This window comes from Haliotis asinina, chromosome 8 (genome assembly GCF_037392515.1).
Source record: "Haliotis asinina isolate JCU_RB_2024 chromosome 8, JCU_Hal_asi_v2, whole genome shotgun sequence".
Taxonomy (NCBI): domain Eukaryota; kingdom Metazoa; phylum Mollusca; class Gastropoda; order Lepetellida; family Haliotidae; genus Haliotis; species Haliotis asinina.
In genome coordinates this window covers 3,317,509-3,338,128 of record NC_090287.1, presented here as the reverse complement: position 1 = coordinate 3,338,128, position 20,620 = coordinate 3,317,509, and the positions used below count along the sequence as shown (strand labels likewise).

Below are 20,620 nucleotides of genomic sequence, written 5' to 3'. Positions count from 1 at the left end.
GAAGTTGGCATTTTGAATATTCACATTCACCAATAAATTCACATTTAATATCCTAGGGCCATGCTAGTGTAGTGATGTTTTTTGTATGAAAATCAGCGTATGTTTATAAAATGAGCAACTATCATCATAAAATCACTACGGGCCAAAGGGTCATACGGGTCAAGCAAGCTCATATTTGTCCATCGTGGTCACCACGGAATGTTTTATGCACGTGTTGAAAACATCATAGCAAAAGTACAGGGCATGCTTAATAAAGTTCTATGTATATATGTATATATCCATCCACATGTTTGGCATGCATGTAAAGTATCCCAAACAGGCTCTTTGAATATTTAATATCAGTCGTGGCGGATACCATGAAATTCCTGTGTGTGTAACAGACACATGCCTGGGCTGATCTATGTGTATGGTGACAACAAATACACATGTGCCGCCCGCAGCCCATTCTCTTCCCACAGAGGTTACTTGTCATATCATCCTACGAACCTCTGTTCTAATACGGCCATATTTCGCGGTTCTCACAAAATCCCCTAGCGGCTAAAAATGGCTGCAGATATGTCTCCCTTTTTTCTGTCCAATCAGAACACGTGTTACATCGACTTAGATTCAACTTGACAAATACAAGCAATGTGGAGTAACAAAAATGACATGACTGAGTTCTGTCTAGAAGAAACATTTGAGTATCGCGCCCGGGAAGAGGTTCTAGTTTTCACGATGTATCCAGAAATTACCGAGATCTTTCGAACGATCACTTTTGAAACAAGGTCGCTGATTGCACTACTAAATCTGATTGCCTCCAATCACGAGTCTTGAATACCACGAAAGGGTCGTATTAGAACAGAGGTTACGTAGGAAGATGTGACAAGTAGCCACTGTGGGAAGAGAATGCCCGCATTCTTGAAGAGCAAGTTTGTTCTGGATCTTCTTCTGCATGGATGTCAGTGGAGTTTTCGAATTCTACTCTCTTGTTCTGAAATCCGTTTGGAGTTATTGTCCAAGGACGTTGTGACACCATCATGACTCCGCCTGGAGACCGTGGATATCCTTCCGACTGAGACATGCACTATAGAAGCAGTGTACATTCAAGCGAAGTGGAGTTTAGTGTCCATAAAACACACACACTAAACTTAAGAACTCTCGTAACAGCTAATCCCATTAACTTTGAGAGTAACCTTGGTATGCTGGACACATCAGATTCCTAAAAGCGGCCACGTGTGATCCCTGGAGCCGCCGTACGCTTTTATATGTCGAATGTCTCGAGTGTGTGCATCAGTATTAACTAATACTAAAATTCAAAGATGCTTTACTTATTGGAGTCATTAGGGCGTCCGCTGCTTCCGAGAATTTACATACTACCATTGTAGATCAACAATGGCTGATTAGTAATTCATAAAAGCCAAAACGAACACAAATGACAATTTTCATGAAAGTGACTCCATTTTATGACATCTCGATTGCTCGACTCCATGTCGTCTTAATGAGTGAAACTTGTGATTTATTCAAAGGTACGACATTCAGCTATTCCCTCTATGGGAAACTCATGGTGTATAACGCAACAAATTAGCATATAAACATTTATTAAACAGCATGTAAGAATGCAAAAGATCCCCATTATACGTGATCGCATGAAACACAATAGTTGCCGTTCTATAACCTGCGAACGAGTACAAACGATCTATGAACGCTTGCATGGCACTGATACAAATCAACAACTTGAGGTAGACAGATAAAATTGCGTTGTCCTTGCAACATATCACTGGTTCTCCACAGTCCAGCACAAATAGTCGCTCCCAAAACACACATTGGAATGAGGTCACTAGCTTATGAAGCATCTTGATCAATAGAAACCCATCTTGTACTTTCTGTACAACCGACTGATCCGCCATCAGCACGGAGATCGCCGTAGTTGCGTTCCCCGACTTGTCGTTTTGACTGGCCGAATGTATTGTTGCGGTAGTAATAGCTCTATCAACAGCATCTCAATACTAATACCGAAGCCCGTTTATACTGAGCAATGCTTACTCTAAATTTTATCCTCAAGAACAGCTTCTTGCGTCGTCTCCCGTACCGTCCAAACGATGTATTTAGGCAATATTTAAGCTCGGTTTCGGCAACAGTAAAGTCCCCCATTTTGATTATTAGTCATTAAATATTTTTTTCCATCTCCAAATAAGGAAACAGTTTTTCACACGATTCCACTTGACTCATCTACACATATCCTGCTTCCTGTACCAAATGGTCAGTGGTCATTCCCAGTGTGTTTGTACAGTAAACAAGAACACTGAAACCATGAATGCTCACTGGGCAATCTATGTAGAAAAAGGTCAAGTCAGCGAGCCATTCGTAACTAATATCACATGTTGTTTTTTCTGAGGTTGTTGATAGATGAACTAAAGGTTCATCGTTACATAAAAACATAAGCTGTCTACAAGGCTGAATTCCTTAGGGCCTATGTTAAAGAAGCGAGTCTGCGCACTAGAAACTTCCGCACGACAAGATGGCATGACCATGCCGTGAAGTATCGAAGTCTAATATCACATTAACGTCTGAGGTTGTTGAAATATGATGCAATAGGTGTTGAGTCTGCGCACTACAAACGTCCTTGAGGTTGTGGTTTGTCAAACCCAAATTGAATACTTTGATAGTACTTCATAGCCATTTGACTGAAACGTACGTTGGAATCAGGGTGATAGCGCCGATCTCCCGCCCAGGGCCGTACACGCGCTGGAAGGTCAGCCATCAACAGTTGTTGGCCGGCCACAAGTGAGTCAACATTAGTGAAATTCCCACATGTTTATGAACTCTTGCAAGAATATTTTTCTTAAATGTAGTTTCAGTCGACTTGCTTTATCTATCAGCTGGGAAATCATCTCAGCTACATACACACAATTCCTATACAATTCCTATGCAATTCCTATACAATTCCCCGATGATTATTCAAACAACTGCAACTATTTATACAGCCTATATTAGACATACCAATCAGGTTTAACATGGCTGCCTATGGGATAGGCTAAAAGTTGTACTTATATATGGTACGTAATCAGATGTGATTCGATAACTAATCAAAGGAAACATGAAAGAAAATTGCTGAAGATGATTTCCATGATGTTAAAAAAAATGACTTCCACTTAATTAATGAAAATTATTCTTACAACAGTTAATTAACTTGTAAGTCTAGGGAAATGTCACATCTGATGACTCACTTATGGCCGACCAACTACAGTATATCCTGGCACAAAGTTGGACACCCCTCATTGTCGTACTTTCCTCTGCACTGACCTGCAGTTTAACATGAGATGCACTTCACAACTGGTGCCGCCATGATGTAACGAGTTGACGTTTGCCGATTGGGTTGTGGCGCCGCAGTTCCCATGGACAGTCATACACCCACCTGGACTGCTTTCAGTTACACTTATTCCTAGACACGGTAATGTTAATTTGTGAGTTACGTCCCTTTCATGACTGGGCGCCGTTGCACGGAGAGAGAAAAAAACACCTTGACTGCTGTGCAGCACTGCTTGGCGTTACTTCGCTCACATATTCTTCGAGGAACACACCCCTGTAAAACGACAACGGCCAGCGTTCACTGTTTGTTGTCGTGATGACAGGCAGTGTAATTATGACGTCACTATGCCGGATCTATGAAGTCAACCGGTTCGCCTGCAGAATCTAGGTCCTCTCCGGGAAGCGGAGGAGTGACACCTGGTGACGGTGCAGAAGGCCTCTCGGGTATTTCCTGCCTTCTGATTGGTGGAAGCTGTTTCACTAATGTATTCTGCCGGGCTAGACGAAGTCCGCCAAACGAATTATACATGCTTTCCGTCGCAAACTTTGATCGACCTACAGATTTGGACGGGAGATGTTGGTAAGATCTAGAATTGACAGACGATCGTCTTTTGAACTGAGAATCCGTCTTCAGTCTCAGGTAAGACCCAGTCCGGCGGAGCGACTTAGCATTGTCCTCAATCGCGGCTATTTCACCGTCCAACATCGGGTCATCATCACTGTCCGAAACCTCTGTTCTCTCAACATAGCCAGAGTCTGCGACAGCAGGCGCGACTTCGCCAATGCCTGGTAGGGGTGCACGACGTTGAAGACGGAGAAGGGTAGGCTGTTTTTCCAGCTGGAACTCTCGGACGAATCTAATAATCTCTTCTGTCCCTGGATCGTTGCGTCGGCGCCTCACCTTCTTCTCGGGGACATAGACGGGGGATGTCGCCCTGTGGGGGCACATACCTTGGTGTCTCTCCATCGTCGTCGTCGTCGTTGTTACGCTGAACACAGCATCTTCATACAGTAGCTGCAGCAGTTTGAGACGTCATCTGAAACAATAGAGGGTATGCTGTTGTTTCTTTCTTAGATTATTTTTGAATGAGAAAAAGTGGGTATGGTATTATGTCGGGTTTTTTTTTGTAAAATTCCAGCAATATCACGGCGGGGAACATTCCATATGAGCAATCGAACCCGTGCCTTCAAAGTGGCGAACGAACGCTTTTAACCACTAGCTATATAGGTTATCCCACCTTCCCTTTGAATTAGTGAAACTGTATATTGCTGAAGCCTGCACATGCAGCGGTGTTAACGTACATCACTGACGCCACAATAGTGATAAGTACAGTAGTATAGCATGTAGATCTGGCTGTCGACATTCATCATGGATAATCGTTAACTAAATATCTAGCCATTATCGATCAATATCGGAGAAGTAACCGATTTGTGCACAAATGCGAGAAAAGTTTGACAGAGATAAAAAATTGAACTGGTGAGTTGTGACACATTTATGCATGGATTGAAAATACCCCAGAATCTTGAACACAATTTTTGAAGTTGTCCTTGGATAAACACCTACCTTTTGTGTAAGGAGCGCGTAAATTAAAACTTTATTTCATAATAACAGTTTGTGTACGATATTATCGATGACATATTTTTCAAATCAAATCGGAAACTATTCCTTGCATAGACTATATTTTCTATCCTTTTCGTAACCTTTCTAACATGAGCTCTTCTTGTACAGTCAGCAATTTAACAGTTATGAATTTGTAACACCTTGAGACTATGTAGTCTGGCATAATGGTATCTCGGACACAGATTGATCGATTGGGGGATGAGACAATAGTTTTGTTCGTAACAGTTCCAGTTCTAATCATCTTATTAGGTCTCAGTTTGCAAGGGGAGTTAATTCAATTATTTCAACTCTCAATGGAAAAAAATGTGTGTTCCTCTAATTCAGGGACAAAACTTTATAGACTTTACTGGCGACCTCAGTGGTAATGATAGTAACGGTACAGTAAATATTTGACAAGGTGCGTCACAGAGAGTTACTTTGTAGTGAGACTGATCTTGTTCGTACCTAGCACACGTAGTCTGTGGGCTGTTTTATGCTTTAGTTCTCATTAATGGTGACACTTGTAGTCATGAATAGCTCATCAGTGATGGTTGTGGAATCACAGGTAAACTTTAAAACGACTTTATAGCCGACCAGCCGATAAGTGAGCAAACTCATTATACACGCTGTATAAACTAGATGCGTATGTCATAATCGGACACAAATGCTTCTACATAAACGTCTTTTTCAGTATCTAACTTGTACAAATAGTGGAATCAGGTGGCTGAATGTTATACAGTGAACTCAAGTGGTTGAATGTTATATAGTGGAAGCAGGTGATGAATGCTATATTGTTTAATCAGGTGGTTGAATGTTATATAGTGGGATCAGGTGGCTGAATGTTCTATTGTGGAATCAGGTGGTTGAATGCTATATACTGGAATCAGATAGTTGAATGTTATATTGTGGAATCAGGTGGTTGAATGTTATATAGTGGAATCAGGTGGTTGAATGTTATATAGTGGGATCAGGTGGCTGATTGTTATATAGTGGAATCAGGTGGTTGAATGCTATATACTGGAATCAGATAGTTGAATGTTATAAAGTGGAATCAGGAGTTTCAGAACAGTCATGTTACTCTCTAGTCTAAAATTATATAATAAATATGGCAATATCTTGAAATTATGACATATCTTTTTAATGCGTCAATTTAAGAGACAATATTTGCATGTGCGGGGATACTGATAAATATTTCAATCGTACCACTCGTATTCGAAAGGGAAAAGCAATCACCTCACTTTTTCTTTTATAAAAACGTAACGTTAATGGTTCGTTTGTGTCATTTTGCCGGGAAACACAAACACAATAAATCTGCATGGATAAGAGCCCCCTGTCAGATCTATTCCGAGATATTGAAAAGCAATCCAACATTTGTGTCATTGTTTAAACATGGATTAGTTGGAGTACGCAAAACATTCCCATAGCATTTGAAACATAAACATTCACGGTATCTCTCCAGCTTTCAACTGTCACCTTGTAATCAATGGGAAAATAAATTGTTGTTTGATCTTTGACATTAGCCTTTACCGTTATCGTCTGTACAACAAAACACTAACTCTCACAGTTTAGCACTCATGTACAGTTTAACGCCCGTATATTGATCTCGATAAGTGCAGTTGCTCCAGATGTAACTTTAGAAAACTGATATTTCGTCATGTAGATATTGGCCATGTTTCCAGGTAATTGCGGTCTGGATAAACGGGGTTCCACTGTATTGTGTATCGCATTGTGTAATACTGTGTAAATCCGTAAAGTCACTTTTATGAAACGGCTCGTACCTGAAGAGCAACAGATGTCAAAGTATTCAGGAGTTTTATGAAACTGCTACGTAGGTGTGACAAGTGAATTGCCATATCTGTGCTAGGATAGCTGCTGTCGTTTCCTGCCACTTTAAAACTTGTAAATAAAATCTCATCGAACTACGTGGAATCTAAATTGAAGCTTTACTGTCATACGACATAAATATTGATAGGTATTAATTTCTACCATACAACGGTATGGTACATCAACGGCCTACCTTTGGAATTCGGCAAAACAAGGTTTACAAAGACGTCACAATACCCCATGACGTCACAATGCCCGTGACATCAGCCTAACAACAGTGTTGCTAGGGTGATCGAGTGTGCAGCTTCTTTCAGTGCCCGACTGTGGACACTCTCGTACTCAGAGTTTCATGCAGCGAGCCAGCATAGTGCCTCTGCCACAGGCCAGAAAGAATTGACGATATATATCTTACACAGTTCATTCAATATAATGAACACATTTCATAACTGTATTATTTTTTATGAGTCTACGCATCTAATTAAACATTGTTGTTAAAATGGTTCAGTTTCACTGAGAAATTATCCTAAAACGTGTAACACTATTTCGATTTTTCGTAGCAATCCTTTGTTTACATGGGCTGTAGGGCTGTCATCGAAGCTTAATGGAGAGCAAACGATGCAAACGATGCAAACCCAAAATATAAATATGCATTGTCATAAACCTTACTGACGCAGTTAAAGAAGAATATTTACGTAAGAGTGTAAAACAATATGAAAACCTCGCCGAATCTCTTACGTAATGCCAATTTCAGCTGGCAAAATGTCGGTCACGTGACATGCAACTTAGCCCGCGGTAGTGATATTATGCAAAGTCATCGCTGCGCCGGAGTGTGGGCTATTGACATACGCAATGTCGTTGAAAAAGTCCAGCGGTGTTGAGAGTTTTCAAAACTTGCTCTGACAATAGTTCCTGCAGCGCATTATCCACACTTCGTTCCAGCGATGACTGAACATACCGTAATATAATGGTGCACGCTATCCAACCCACAGCTCCATGCGGCCAGCACAACATGCACAGCCACTACTGAGCCGGAGTGTGAATCGCACGCTTCTGTACAGACGTACGTATATTGAACAGGTGATCTTTTCATGGATGAGAAATAAGATAACGAAAACGTCCATTGTCTGTATGTGTGCCCGCCCACGTCCTCTGCTTATGGAACCTTTTTCAGTTCTCTCTATATTTAGTCGCTATTACATCTCAAACGCATTTATATAACATTACATTTTCAGAACATTCATATCCTCCACATGTAAATTCCCTCCTCTTCAAACAACGTTCGTTTGAGCCTAAGGACACACTAATATAACGAGTGCGCTGACACATTTATTTACAGTAAAACTATTTAATTTCAAAGATAAGTACCTGACGTCAAGCTTCTGATGCCAACATACAATGAACCCCTACATCAACATACAGAGGGACCCCGATGTCAACATACAATGAACCTCCTACATCAACATACAGAGAAACCCTGATGTCAACATACATTAAACCCCTACATCAAGATACAGGGGGGCCCTGATGCCAACATACAATGAACCCCCTACATCAAATTATAGAGGGACCCTGATGTCAACATACAATGAACCCCCTACATGAACATACAGAGAACCCCTGATGTCAACGTACAATGAAACCCCTACATCAACGTACAGAGAAAGCCTAATGTCAACACACAATGAAACCCCTACATCAACGTACAGAGAAAGCCTGATGTCAACATACAATGAACCCCCACATCAATGTATAGAGGGACCCTGATGTCAACATACAATGAAACCCCTACATCAATGTACAGAGAAACCCTGATGTCAACATACAATGAACCCCCTACATCAAGACACAGAGAAACCCTGATGTCAACATACAATGAACCCCCTACATCAACATACAGAGGAACCCTGATGTAAACATACAATGAACCCCCTACATCAACATACAGAGGAACCCTGATGTCAACATACAATAAACCCCCAACATCAAAATACAGAGGAACCCTGATGTAAACATACAATGAACCCCCTACATCAACACACAGAGAAACCCTGATGTCAACATACAGTGAACCCCCTACATCAACATACAGAGAAACCCTGGTGTCAACATACAATGAACCCCCTACATCAAGACACAGAGAAACCCTGGTGTCAACATACAATGAACCCCGTACATCAACATACAGAGAAACCCTGGTGTCAACATACAATCAACCCCCTACATCAACGTACAGAAGGACCACGATTTCAACATACAATGAAACCCCTACATCAAGACACAGAGAAACCCTGATGTCAACATACAATGAAACCCCTACATCAACATACAGAGAAACCCTGAGGTCAACATACAATAAACCCCCAACATCAAAATACAGAGGAACCCTGATGTAAACATACAATGAACCCCCTACATCAACATACAGAGGGACCACAATGTCAACATACAATGAACCCCCTACATCAACGTACAGAGAACCCCTGATGTAGCCATACAATGAGTCCCCTACATCAACACACAGAGGGATCCTGAGGTCAACATACAATCAACCCCCTACATCAACGTATAGAAGGACCCTGATGCCAACATACAATGAACACCCTACATCAACATACAGAGGGACCACACCACCGTCCAATCGTGCGTCAAGATACAGAGGGACCACACCACCATCCACTCGTGCGTCAAGATACAGAGGGACCACACCACCGTCCACTCGTGCGTCAAGATACAGAGGGACCACACCACCGTCCACTCGTGCGTCAAGATACAGAGGGACCACACCACCGTCCACTCGTGCGTCAAGATACAGAGGGACCACACCACCGTCCACTCGTGCGTCAAGATACAGAGGGACCACACCACCGTCCACTCGTGCGTCAAGATACAGAGGGACCACACCACCGTCCACTCGTGCGTCAAGATACAGAGGGACCACACCACCGTCCACTCGTGCGTCAAGATACAGAGGGACAATGATGACAATGATGACAATGATGACAATGATGACAATGATGACAGTGATACCTCAACATCAATATGTGAGGACACCTTGAAGTCGACATACAGTGAAACACAGTTAAAGAATCCACGATGTCAAGACACATTGAAACCTCCATGTCAAAGTGCAATATAACCTTTATGTCAAAATAAATATAATTAGATATTATAATTATGATGCCTAAATATTTTGTTCGAACATCTAAAACATTTTCTCGTGGCACTAAGTGTACTAATTTCTCAACAGTACGAACCATAGCTCTCTATTTCACTATCCAGGATACAATCTCAGACTGCTGTAGAGTATCGACAGTCCTCGGTCCATACTCGCCCACCTAGTTACTGTTTTAGAGACAAGTGTTGTGACGATACTGCGTATCACGTTAACGACCTATAATGGTACATAAATGAAACAGGAATATTGAATCTTTATAGGTAAAGCCTTTGTGACATAAGCACTTTCCTACATGAATAATCATGCCCATTATAAATCAATCCAATAGCTATTGCCAGTCTATAATGCTACTACAAATGTCAGTATGATATATGTGTTTCGTATCATAGATTTATATTGGTCTCTTTATACCGAAATCTTCTTAGTTAATCGTAAGAAAAGAAAACACATCACAGGGATGTTATATTCCACCATTATATTTCAAAATCGAGGTACTCTGTTTAAAGACAGGACGTAAATCGTATGGGGGAAGTATTTGTCAATAAGTGCATTGTTATATTAACCACGCAAGTTATAGGGAACACGGAACTACTCGCCATCGACCTTGCTTTGCGTCCCACAAACGGTGAAACGTGGAATAATTCTGAGACAATGGACGTAGATATTTGTTACTCGACTGTAAGTTATACAATATATCAACAATAGCAAAACTTTGTGTCAGCAAATCAAATCTGGTGAATACGAGTGTGGTAGAGTAGCAAACGACATTGTCAAACACAACCTTATGTTCTGTCCCACCATGATGTTTCAACTGTCCCACCATGATGTTTCAACTGTCCCACCATGATGTTTCAACTGTCCCACCATGATGTTTCAACTGTCCCACCATGATGTTTCAACTGTCCCACCATGATGTTTCAACTGTCCCACCATGATGTTTCAACTGTCCCACCATGATGTTTCAACTGTCCCACCATGATGTTTCAACTGTCCCACCATGATGTTTCAACTGTCCCACCATGATGTTTCAACTGTCCCACCATGATGTTTGAAATTCCATGTGATGTCATGGATGTGGATACCTCTGCCGACTGGTCGTCTAATGTTCTTCTTGGGGGTTCCATTTGAAACGTGGAGAGAGTGTGTGTTCCTTATAGTACGCTATTTCTAGAAATGGTATCATCTTTTGCGACCTCATTTCGTTGTATTGATATTATTAGCAAACATGTGGCAGTTGCTGCCATTTAAATCATATGACTGTCCAAGTATAATGTTATTCAGTAACCTGTAATCGTCAGTCGTCGAGGAAATGAAGACTATCTACCTACCAAATGTTAAATTTACAATGCAAAAAATACAAGTAGAGATAAAAGATATGCAGGGACATTTAACGACGCGTAAGAGTTTTCGCTTTACGTTTGAAATTTACCATAGAACCTGTTTCTCTCTTTGTCACACAGATGACAGGCCCAATACTGAACACCAATGTCTATTTCACCGCGTATACCCCAGTGTTTATTTTACCGTGTATATGCCAGTGTTTATTTCACCGTGTATAAGCCAGTGTCTATTTCACCGTGTATATGCCAGTGTTTATTTCACCGTGTATAAGCCAGTGTCTGTTTCACTGTGTATACCCCAGCGTTTATTTCACCGTGTATAGGCCAGTGTCTATTTCACCGTGTATACCCCAGCGTTTATTTTATCGTGCATAAGCCAGTGTCTGTTTCACTGTGTATACCCCAGCGTTTATTTCACCGTGTATAAGCCAGTGTCTGTTTCACTGTGTATACCCCAGCGTTTATTTCACCGTGTATAAGCCAGTGTCTGTTTCACTGTGTATACCCCAGCGTTTATTTCACCGTGTATAAGCCAGTGTCTATTTCATCGTGTATACCCCAGCGTTTATTTCACCGTACCAGCCAGTGTCTATTTCACCGTGTATACCCCAGCGTTTATTTCACCGTGTATAAGCCAGTCCTTATTTCACCGTGTATAAGCCAGTGTTTATTTCACCGCGTATACCTCAGCGTTTATTTCACCATGTATAAGCCAGTGTCTATTTACCCCAGCGTTTATTTCACCGTGTATGAGCCAGTCATTATTTCACCGTGTATAAGCCAGTGTTTATTTCACAGCGTATACCTCAGCGTTTATTTCACCATGTATAAGCCAGTGTCTATTTCACCGTGTATACCCCAGCGTTTATTTTATCGTGCATAAGCCAGTGTCTGTTTCACTATGTATACCCCAGCGTTTATTTCACCGTGTATAAGCCAGTGTCTGTTTCACTGTGCATACCCCAGCGTTTATTTCACCGTGTATAAGCCAGTGTCTGTTTCACTGTGTATACCCCAGCGTTTATTTCACCGTGTATAGGCCAGTGTCTATTTCATCGTGTATACCCCAGCGTTTATTTCACCGTACCAGCCAGTGTCTATTTCACCGTGTATACCCCAGCGTTTATTTCACCGTGTATAAGCCAGTCTTTATTTCACCGTGTATAAGTCAGTGTCTATTTACCCCAGCGTTTATTTCACCGTGTATGAGCCAGTCTTTATTTCACCGTGTATAAGCCAGTGTCTATTTCACCGCGTATACCTCAGCGTTTATTTCACCATGTATAAGCCAGTGTCTATTTCACCGTGTATACCCCAGCGTTTATTTCACTGTACCAGTCAGTGTCTATTTCACCGTGTATACCCCAGCGTTTATTTCACCATGTATAACCCAATGTCTATTTCACCATGTATACGTTGGTGTATGTTTCACCGAGTAAATCCCACAAACCAGGATACTATCGATCGTGGAAATTCATAGTGACTTTGCATATTTTCCTGACAAATAAACTGGCAAAGCTGATGCAAAAAATATGCTCGGGAAATGAATTTCCTGTTCATGCAGTCCTCCATAGTGTCAATTAAGTGTCATATGTAGTTCCAGTTCACTCTGGGGAAATGTGAAATAAACAACCTGGGCTCATTTACTTTTCCGTCATTCATCGATTTTTATGTTTCCATTTCAGACTGATTGAGGAAAATGTTACGCTTGATTGGGCGCGGTATTGTCATCGCATCTTCCCAGTCCAGGGTTGGAAGGGACGTGATTGGACCAGCAAATTCGGTTAACTTGCCGGTATGACAAATGATCCTTTGTCTCAGAGGAAGAGAATGAAAGGTTTAGGATGTTGTTGCCAGGTCCTACACATATTTACACTATGTGATCATACCTAGGTGATGCGTCACTCATATTAATGACTGTCTTGGGTTCCTGCCTCCATGGCCTTGAGACCATGATAACATTCTCTGGCTTGAAATAAACTGCTACATTTCTTCGATTTTTATCCCAACGCAACAGATTTGATTTTTTCCATGCAGAAATCAGGTAGTTTTAGTTCATTCTAGCCATGGTTCATGACATGCATTTTGTGTACAAGACACAACACATGGCGGGGAACAGTTGTATACAGCCCTTGTCTTTACAGCGCAACAATACACGCAGCTTGTGGCGACCTTCATCACACAATCTAAAGCCCGAACTAGGAAAACTGAAAGATTTAGCGTATTTAAAACTTCAAGTATGTCTATAATCTGACATCGTTCACTATTGTTTAAACATATCAACCCATTCCCCTGGTTTACCGGCCAGGGGCGCCTTTCGCCTTTTCTACGGTTAACCTTAACTCCCATTCTTTAACATTGCAGTAAGGTTACCTTAGTGACTTACTATCTTCTTAGTGCTGTGGGAAAGGAAGCCGCGTGTATCTACGAATCACTGTGTAAGACAATTGTGACATTACTTACAAGCAATATTCCTACAGCCTTTGGCGATGACATTTGACAACTTTTGAAGTACAAGCCAAGCATTCTTCTTCCAGCAAGATTTCTTGCTCACAGTTGTTTGATAATCCTACCACACTTAAGGCCCCAGCAAAGGTTTTAATTGGGGTACTCATTTCCAAACTGACAGGAACATATCCCAGGCGTTGGGAAATGTCAAGATGGGGAAATGTCATATGGGGAATGTTGTCCTGATGGGGAATTGTCTGTACACCGTAGTACATATCTTTAGTTTTGATTTTTTTCATAACAAAACAAAAATAAGCTAGTACGTTTTTCATGCCATGTCGGTAGCTGCATAGCATTGCAACATTGTACAAAGCGATGAATAATTTTGCATTTGCACAATAATGAGCAATTAAAGATACAAGAGATTGTATATGCACAGGTTATGTTATCGTTCCATCAATTACCTCTAGCGTGCTGTTCCTTTGGTAGAGAATGCACTGGAAGCATGACATTTTATGCACCTTCGACAAATTTGGTGCGGCAATTCCAAAGTGTCTATAATATGTTACAGTTTCACGAGTGAACGTCTCTAAAGTCATTTATTATATAGGTGGTATTTTTCTTCGATGTTGTTTCAATAAAGAGGTCAATAAAAAACGATATCGACATCTACAAGGGTCTATAATTGTATCATATCAGCTATTATATGTTTCAGTGATCACCATTTCTAACAGTAATGACATATACTGAGCTGCATTTGCCTCTATACCACATTTATTTGAACATGTAGCAACTTTCACCATTGGCAATTAAAACCATCAGCAAACTTAAAAGATGGTCATGACAGTTTCCGCCAAACCAGACTAGGAGTGATTACGTTCCTGACGGACTCAGCCCCCAAAAGTACTAGAATGTGAATTTTATATCACAAGTACAACATATGTTTGATGACTATGGTAGGTAAGGGGAATTAAAATCCATAGATTTTACGAAAAAGTTTGGAGAGACAAAAACAGATAAGCATGGAGTCCACTCATCACCTTCTCTTCTCCCATTTTTTGTGTTCTTGCAGAATTGCTGCAATGCTGCTGACAAAAATCTTGAAACCCAATTCACACAAACTAAGTTCGCATGGTATATATGCAAGCCCTACCTGCATCATTCACTGGCCCAGTAAGACTGTCATCATTGTATATTATCACAATGTTGACAGGTGTATATATCTATACCATATCATGTATGCACCCACTCTGTACAATGACACATCTACCCGCATTGCGTGAATCTACCCTGTACACTGACACATCTACCAGTATTTCGTGAATCCACCTTGTACACAGTTACACATCGACCGGTATTGCGTGCATCTACCCTGCAAATCGACACACCTACCCCTATTGCGTGAATCTTACCTGTACATTGATCCACCTACCGGTATTGTGTGAATTGGGACACATCTACCCGTATTGTGGGAATCTACCCTGTACAGATGACGACACCAACTCTCATCTTCTATGGCTATCCAACCTCGTTTTTACCTCCATTCATTTTCCTATTTTGTATGGGTTTTTTTCAACCAAACGCAAGTATCAACCTCCTGATAACCCATATATGTTCGCATCACAGACCACCAAACGATCTCTGATCTTGCCACTGTACACTAATAACATCACCTACCCGCACCACCCCATGCACCACCCTAGTCCTGTTTTACTCACCTGGTGGGCGCCTCGTCCCCCGCGTGAACCACACCTGAGCTCCCCGGTGACCATGTCGTGCCTACAGCCCCGATCCTCCTACAGCTCTCCTCACTGACTTACTGGCGGCTGTACCACGGGAAGCCTCCTCAATCAGCTACGCTAAGTCCCATATAAATATAATTGATCACAAAATCTTGGACATATCGCCAATCATGATTGATTCCCTGTATGGCAATACAGATAATGAGAATTAAGGTACGGCAACGTGACAAGAAAAGCTCCGAGCCCGCCCTGGATGGCTGTATACCTTTGCTACCTATCACACCACTGTATACTGGTTTGTGTCGGTCGAGGTGTAGTACTATAGTCAAGGCTACAATCACTTTCTTTGAGGGGTTGGAGACAGGCGGGCTGTGGTCAGACCCAAGGCATTGTGTGCTTGTAGAGGGTCCCTTGTTGCTGTGGCCATAGAGTTCAACTGCATACCGTATAGGAAGGCACTTGGCGGAGAACGGCGGGGCAGAGCGAAGTGCGGAGTCGACGTGGTAGATATACTGACGGAAGGCAAGGGTGAATCGTCGGAATCGCACAACCCAGTTAATGGACTTTGTTTCATGTGTTAATATCTATTCACGTCAAAAATGGAGTTACTGATTAGGATATTCACAACTAGCTTGAATGAAAGACACTGTCCTTTTGATTACGATGGAATCGATGACGCCGAATCATAATGCCTCATCAATCTAAAATTAGAAGCCGCAGCAATTAGTGCGAGATTGACACATCAAAGAACATGATTACTCCTAGATATTTTTAGCTGCATCATTTGAAATCAGCAGTGTTCCCCACCCATGTCCTTATCCGATAAGAGGGGTTTATGTCGCAGGCGAAATTTCTCCACAATCCTACTAGACAGCAAGCGTCGAGCCACACACGCTCGACCCGGCTTGGCGTCGACATTGACAAGGAACTGCGTGGGTGAACGGTCCAGCCAAGCTGTCAGACGTAATGTGCATGCTGCACACGCACACATCGAGACGTTGATGAAGTAGACGCCATGTCTGTGATGCAGCGTTAATTGGGTGTGAATGATATAATGTGCAGATTTAGGTACACCGAGTTGAGATGGAAAATCACGTTGATCGTTGAATGCAATCATGCATTTCGTGAAGATAACCTCCGCAACAGCCAATGCAGGGTACCAGGAAGGCAACCATATCACAAAGGTTACAAGGTTGGCAACCATATCACAAAGGGTACAAGGTAGGCAACCATATCACAAAGGGTACAAGGTTGGCAACCATATCACAAAGGTTACAAGGTAGGCAACCATACCACAAAGGGTACAAGGTAGGCAACCATATCACAAAGGGTACCAGGTAGGCAACCATATCACAAAGGGTACAAGATAGGCAACCATATCACAAAGGGTACAAGGTAGGCAACCATATCACAAAGGGTACAAGGTTGGCAACCATATCACAAAGGGTACAAGGTAGGCAACCATATCACAAAGGGTACAAGGTAGGCAACCATATCACAAAGGGTACAAGGTTGGCAACCATATCACAAAGGCTACAAGGTAGGCAACCATATCACAAAGGGTACAAGGTTGGCAACCATATCACAAAGGGTACAAGGTAGGCAACCATATCACAAAGGGTACCAGGTAGGCAACCATATCACAAAGGGTACAAGGTAGGCAGCCATATCACAAAGGGTACAAGGTTGGCAACCATATCACAAAGGGTACAAGGTAGGCAACCATATCACAAAGGGTACAAGGTTGGCAACCATATCACAAAGGTTACAAGGTAGGCAACCATACCACAAAGGGTACAAGGTAGGCAACCATATCACAAAGGGTACCAGGTAGGCAACCATATCACAAAGGGTACAAGATAGGCAACCATATCACAAAGGGTACAAGGTAGGCAACCATATCACAAAGGGTACAAGGTTGGCAACCATATCACAAAGGGTACAAGGTAGGCAACCATATCACAAAGGGTACAAGGTAGGCAACCATATCACAAAGGGTACAAGGTTGGCAACCATATCACAAAGGCTACAAGGTAGGCAACCATATCACAAAGGGTACAAGGTTGGCAACCATATCACAAAGGGTACAAGGTAGGCAACCATATCACAAAGGGTACCAGGTAGGCAACCATATCACAAAGGGTACAAGGTAGGCAGCCATATCACAAAGGGTACAAGGTTGGCAACCATATCACAAAGGGTACAAGGTAGGCAACCATATCACAAAGGGTACAAGGTTGGCAACCATATCACAAAGGTTACAAGGTAGGCAACCATACCACAAAGGGTACAAGGTAGGCAACCATATCACAAAGGGTACCAGGTAGGCAACCATATCACAAAGGGTACAAGATAGGCAACCATATCACAAAGGGTACAAGGTAGGCAACCATATCACAAAGGGTACAAGGTTGGCAACCATATCACAAAGGGTACAAGGTAGGCAACCATATCACAAAGGGTACAAGGTAGGCAACCATATCACAAAGGGTACAAGGTTGGCAACCATATCACAAAGGCTACAAGGTAGGCAACCATATCACAAAGGGTACAAGGTTGGCAACCATATCACAAAGGGTACAAGGTAGGCAACCATATCACAAAGGGTACCAGGTAGGCAACCATATCACAAAGGGTACAAGGTAGGCAGCCATATCACAAAGGGTACAAGGTTGGCAACCATATCACAAAGGGTACAAGGTAGGCAACCATATCACAAAGGGTACAAGGTTGGCAACCATATCACAAAGGGTACAAGGCTGGCAACCATGTCACAAAGGGTACAAGGTAGGCAACCATATCACAAAGGTTACAAGGTAGGTAACCATATCACAAAGGGTACAATGTTGGCAACCATATCACAAAGGGTACAAGGTTGGCAACCATGTCACAAAGGGTACCAGGTAGGCAACCATATCACAAAGGGTACAAGGTAGGCAACCATATCACAAAGGTTACAAGGAAAGCAACCATATCACAAAGGTTACCAGGTTGGCAACCATATCACAAAGGGTACAAGGTTGGCAACCATATCACAAAGGTTACAAGACAGGCAACCATATCACAAAGGGTACAAGGTTGGCAACCATATCACAAAGCTTACAAGGAAAGCAACCATATCACAAAGGGTACAAGATAGGCAACCATATCACAAAGGGTACAAGATAGGCAACCATATCACAAAGGGTACAAGGTAGGCAACCATATCACAAAGGCTACGAGGTAGGCACCCATATCACAATGGCTACAAGGTAGGCAATCACACTACAAAAACTACAAAACAGACAACCAAATTACAAACGTTACAAGGTAGGAGAACATATCATAAAGGTTACAAGGTAGACAAACATGTCACAAAGGCTAAGAGGTAGGCAACCATATCACAAAGGCTAAGAGGTAGACAAACATATCGCAAAGGCTGTAGTTCTGTAACACGCAACTTTCAATAAATAGATACGTTACTAGGCACATGTGAAAGTGTATGGTTATATTCTACAGTCAGGCACACATCACCTGGAGCGAGCACATTGAGACATACGCCACCTACAGGCGAACACAGAGACATACGCCACTTGTAGGCGAACACACAGAGATCTACGCTACTTGAAGGGGAACACATTGAGACATACGCCACCTATAGGCGAACACAGAGACATACGCCACTTGTAGGCGAACACACAGAGACCTACGCCACTTGAAGGGGAACACATTGAGACATACGCCACCTATAGGCGAACACACAGACATACGCCACTTGTAGGCGAACATACAGAGACCTACGCCACTTGAATGGGAACACATTGAGACATACGCCACCTATAGACGAACACAGAGAAATACGCCACTTGTAGGCGAACACACAGAGACCTACGCCACTTGAATGGGAACACATTGAGACATACGCCACCTATAGGCGAACACAGAGACATACGCCACTTGTAGGCGAACACATTGAGACATACGCCACCTATAGGCGAACACAGAAACATAAGCCATTTGTAGGCAAGCACATTGAGACATACGCCACCTGGAGGCGAATACATAGAGACATCAGCCCCAAGGTCCACACGTGCAACAGCGCTCAAGTACCTGCCGTCCACGTCCTCCCCGTATACCCTAGATCCCCTCATTCGACCGGACAATGGTGGATATCGATGATATGTCAGCAGGAACCAAGCTCATTTAGATCCCTATCAATCAAAACGTGTGATAGTGTTGACACAACTTGCGACGCGACAACATACAACTTGGGGGAATTCATACCGGTGTTTGGGGGATTTGATTGTGACTGACAAAGTGTTGTTAAATCTTGCTGAAGTTGGGATTGATAAGCGAGCGACTTACCCAGTATTACCGGTATCTGAATCTGTTTACTTGCTTCTGTGACACGGTACATTTGTGCGAAATGAGGTCGCATATTCCAAACTCACATTTCTTTCTTTATCTAAAACACGCACTGGTCATCTGTTATGACGAATCGAGTGATGGAGCAATACGTGAGGAGGAGAGTGAGTGAGTGAGTGAGTGAGTGAGTGAGCGAGCGATGGAGTGATTCTGATCATCATTTCTCCAAGAGTATTTATAGATCTATATTTACAGCTTTGCATTGATCTTTAACAGTACCATAGCCCTAGCATACTAATGCATTTTAAGCAAACAGAACATACTAATTAGTTATAGATATGATCTATAGCACATTTCCATCAAAAACGGTAACTTTGTAAATACCTAATAGTATATATATTCACATCTGTATCAAAACGACGTGGTCGACAGCAAAACAATTTTTATCGTCCTTTCTGCTTCGCCCTCATTAACTACGTCTGCCGAGATTACTACGGCAATCATGCATTGATTTGCTGTGATACTGTGTCACTGATAAACAATAATCATGCATTGATTTGCTGTGATACTGTGTCACTGATAAACAATAATCATGCATTGATTTGCTGTGATACTGTGTCACTGATAAACAATAATCATGCATTGATTTGCTGTGATACTGTGTCACTGATAAACAATCATCATGCATTGATTTGCTGTGATACTGTGTCACTGATAAACAATAATCATGCATTGATTTGCTGTGGTACTGTGTCACTGATAAACAATAATCATGCATTGATTTGCTGTGATACTGTGTCACTGATAAACAATAATCACGCATTGATTTGCTGTGATACTGTGTCACTGATAAACAATC

At 42.1% G+C, this 20,620-nt stretch overlaps 1 protein-coding gene across 2 annotated transcripts in view; it reads right to left on the bottom strand.

Moving 5' to 3' along the window:
• Nucleotides 1–1,560: 1,560 nt before the first annotated feature.
• Nucleotides 1,561–20,620, bottom strand: part of LOC137294160 (uncharacterized) — a 45,354-nt gene continuing 26,294 nt past the window's right edge. Inside the window, exons 1-2 of one of the 2 annotated variants that reach the window (XM_067825143.1) lie at nucleotides 15,394–15,711; nucleotides 1,561–4,325 (exon numbers count right to left, since the gene is read on the bottom strand). In XM_067825143.1, the coding sequence (XP_067681244.1) occupies nucleotides 3,632–4,255 (624 nt within the window). In that variant the 5' untranslated portion in view covers nucleotides 4,256–4,325; nucleotides 15,394–15,711 and the 3' untranslated portion in view covers nucleotides 1,561–3,631. Of the gene's footprint in view, nucleotides 4,326–15,393; nucleotides 15,712–20,620 lie in introns of those variants that run through there. The other variant, XM_067825144.1, reaches the window with a different exon arrangement.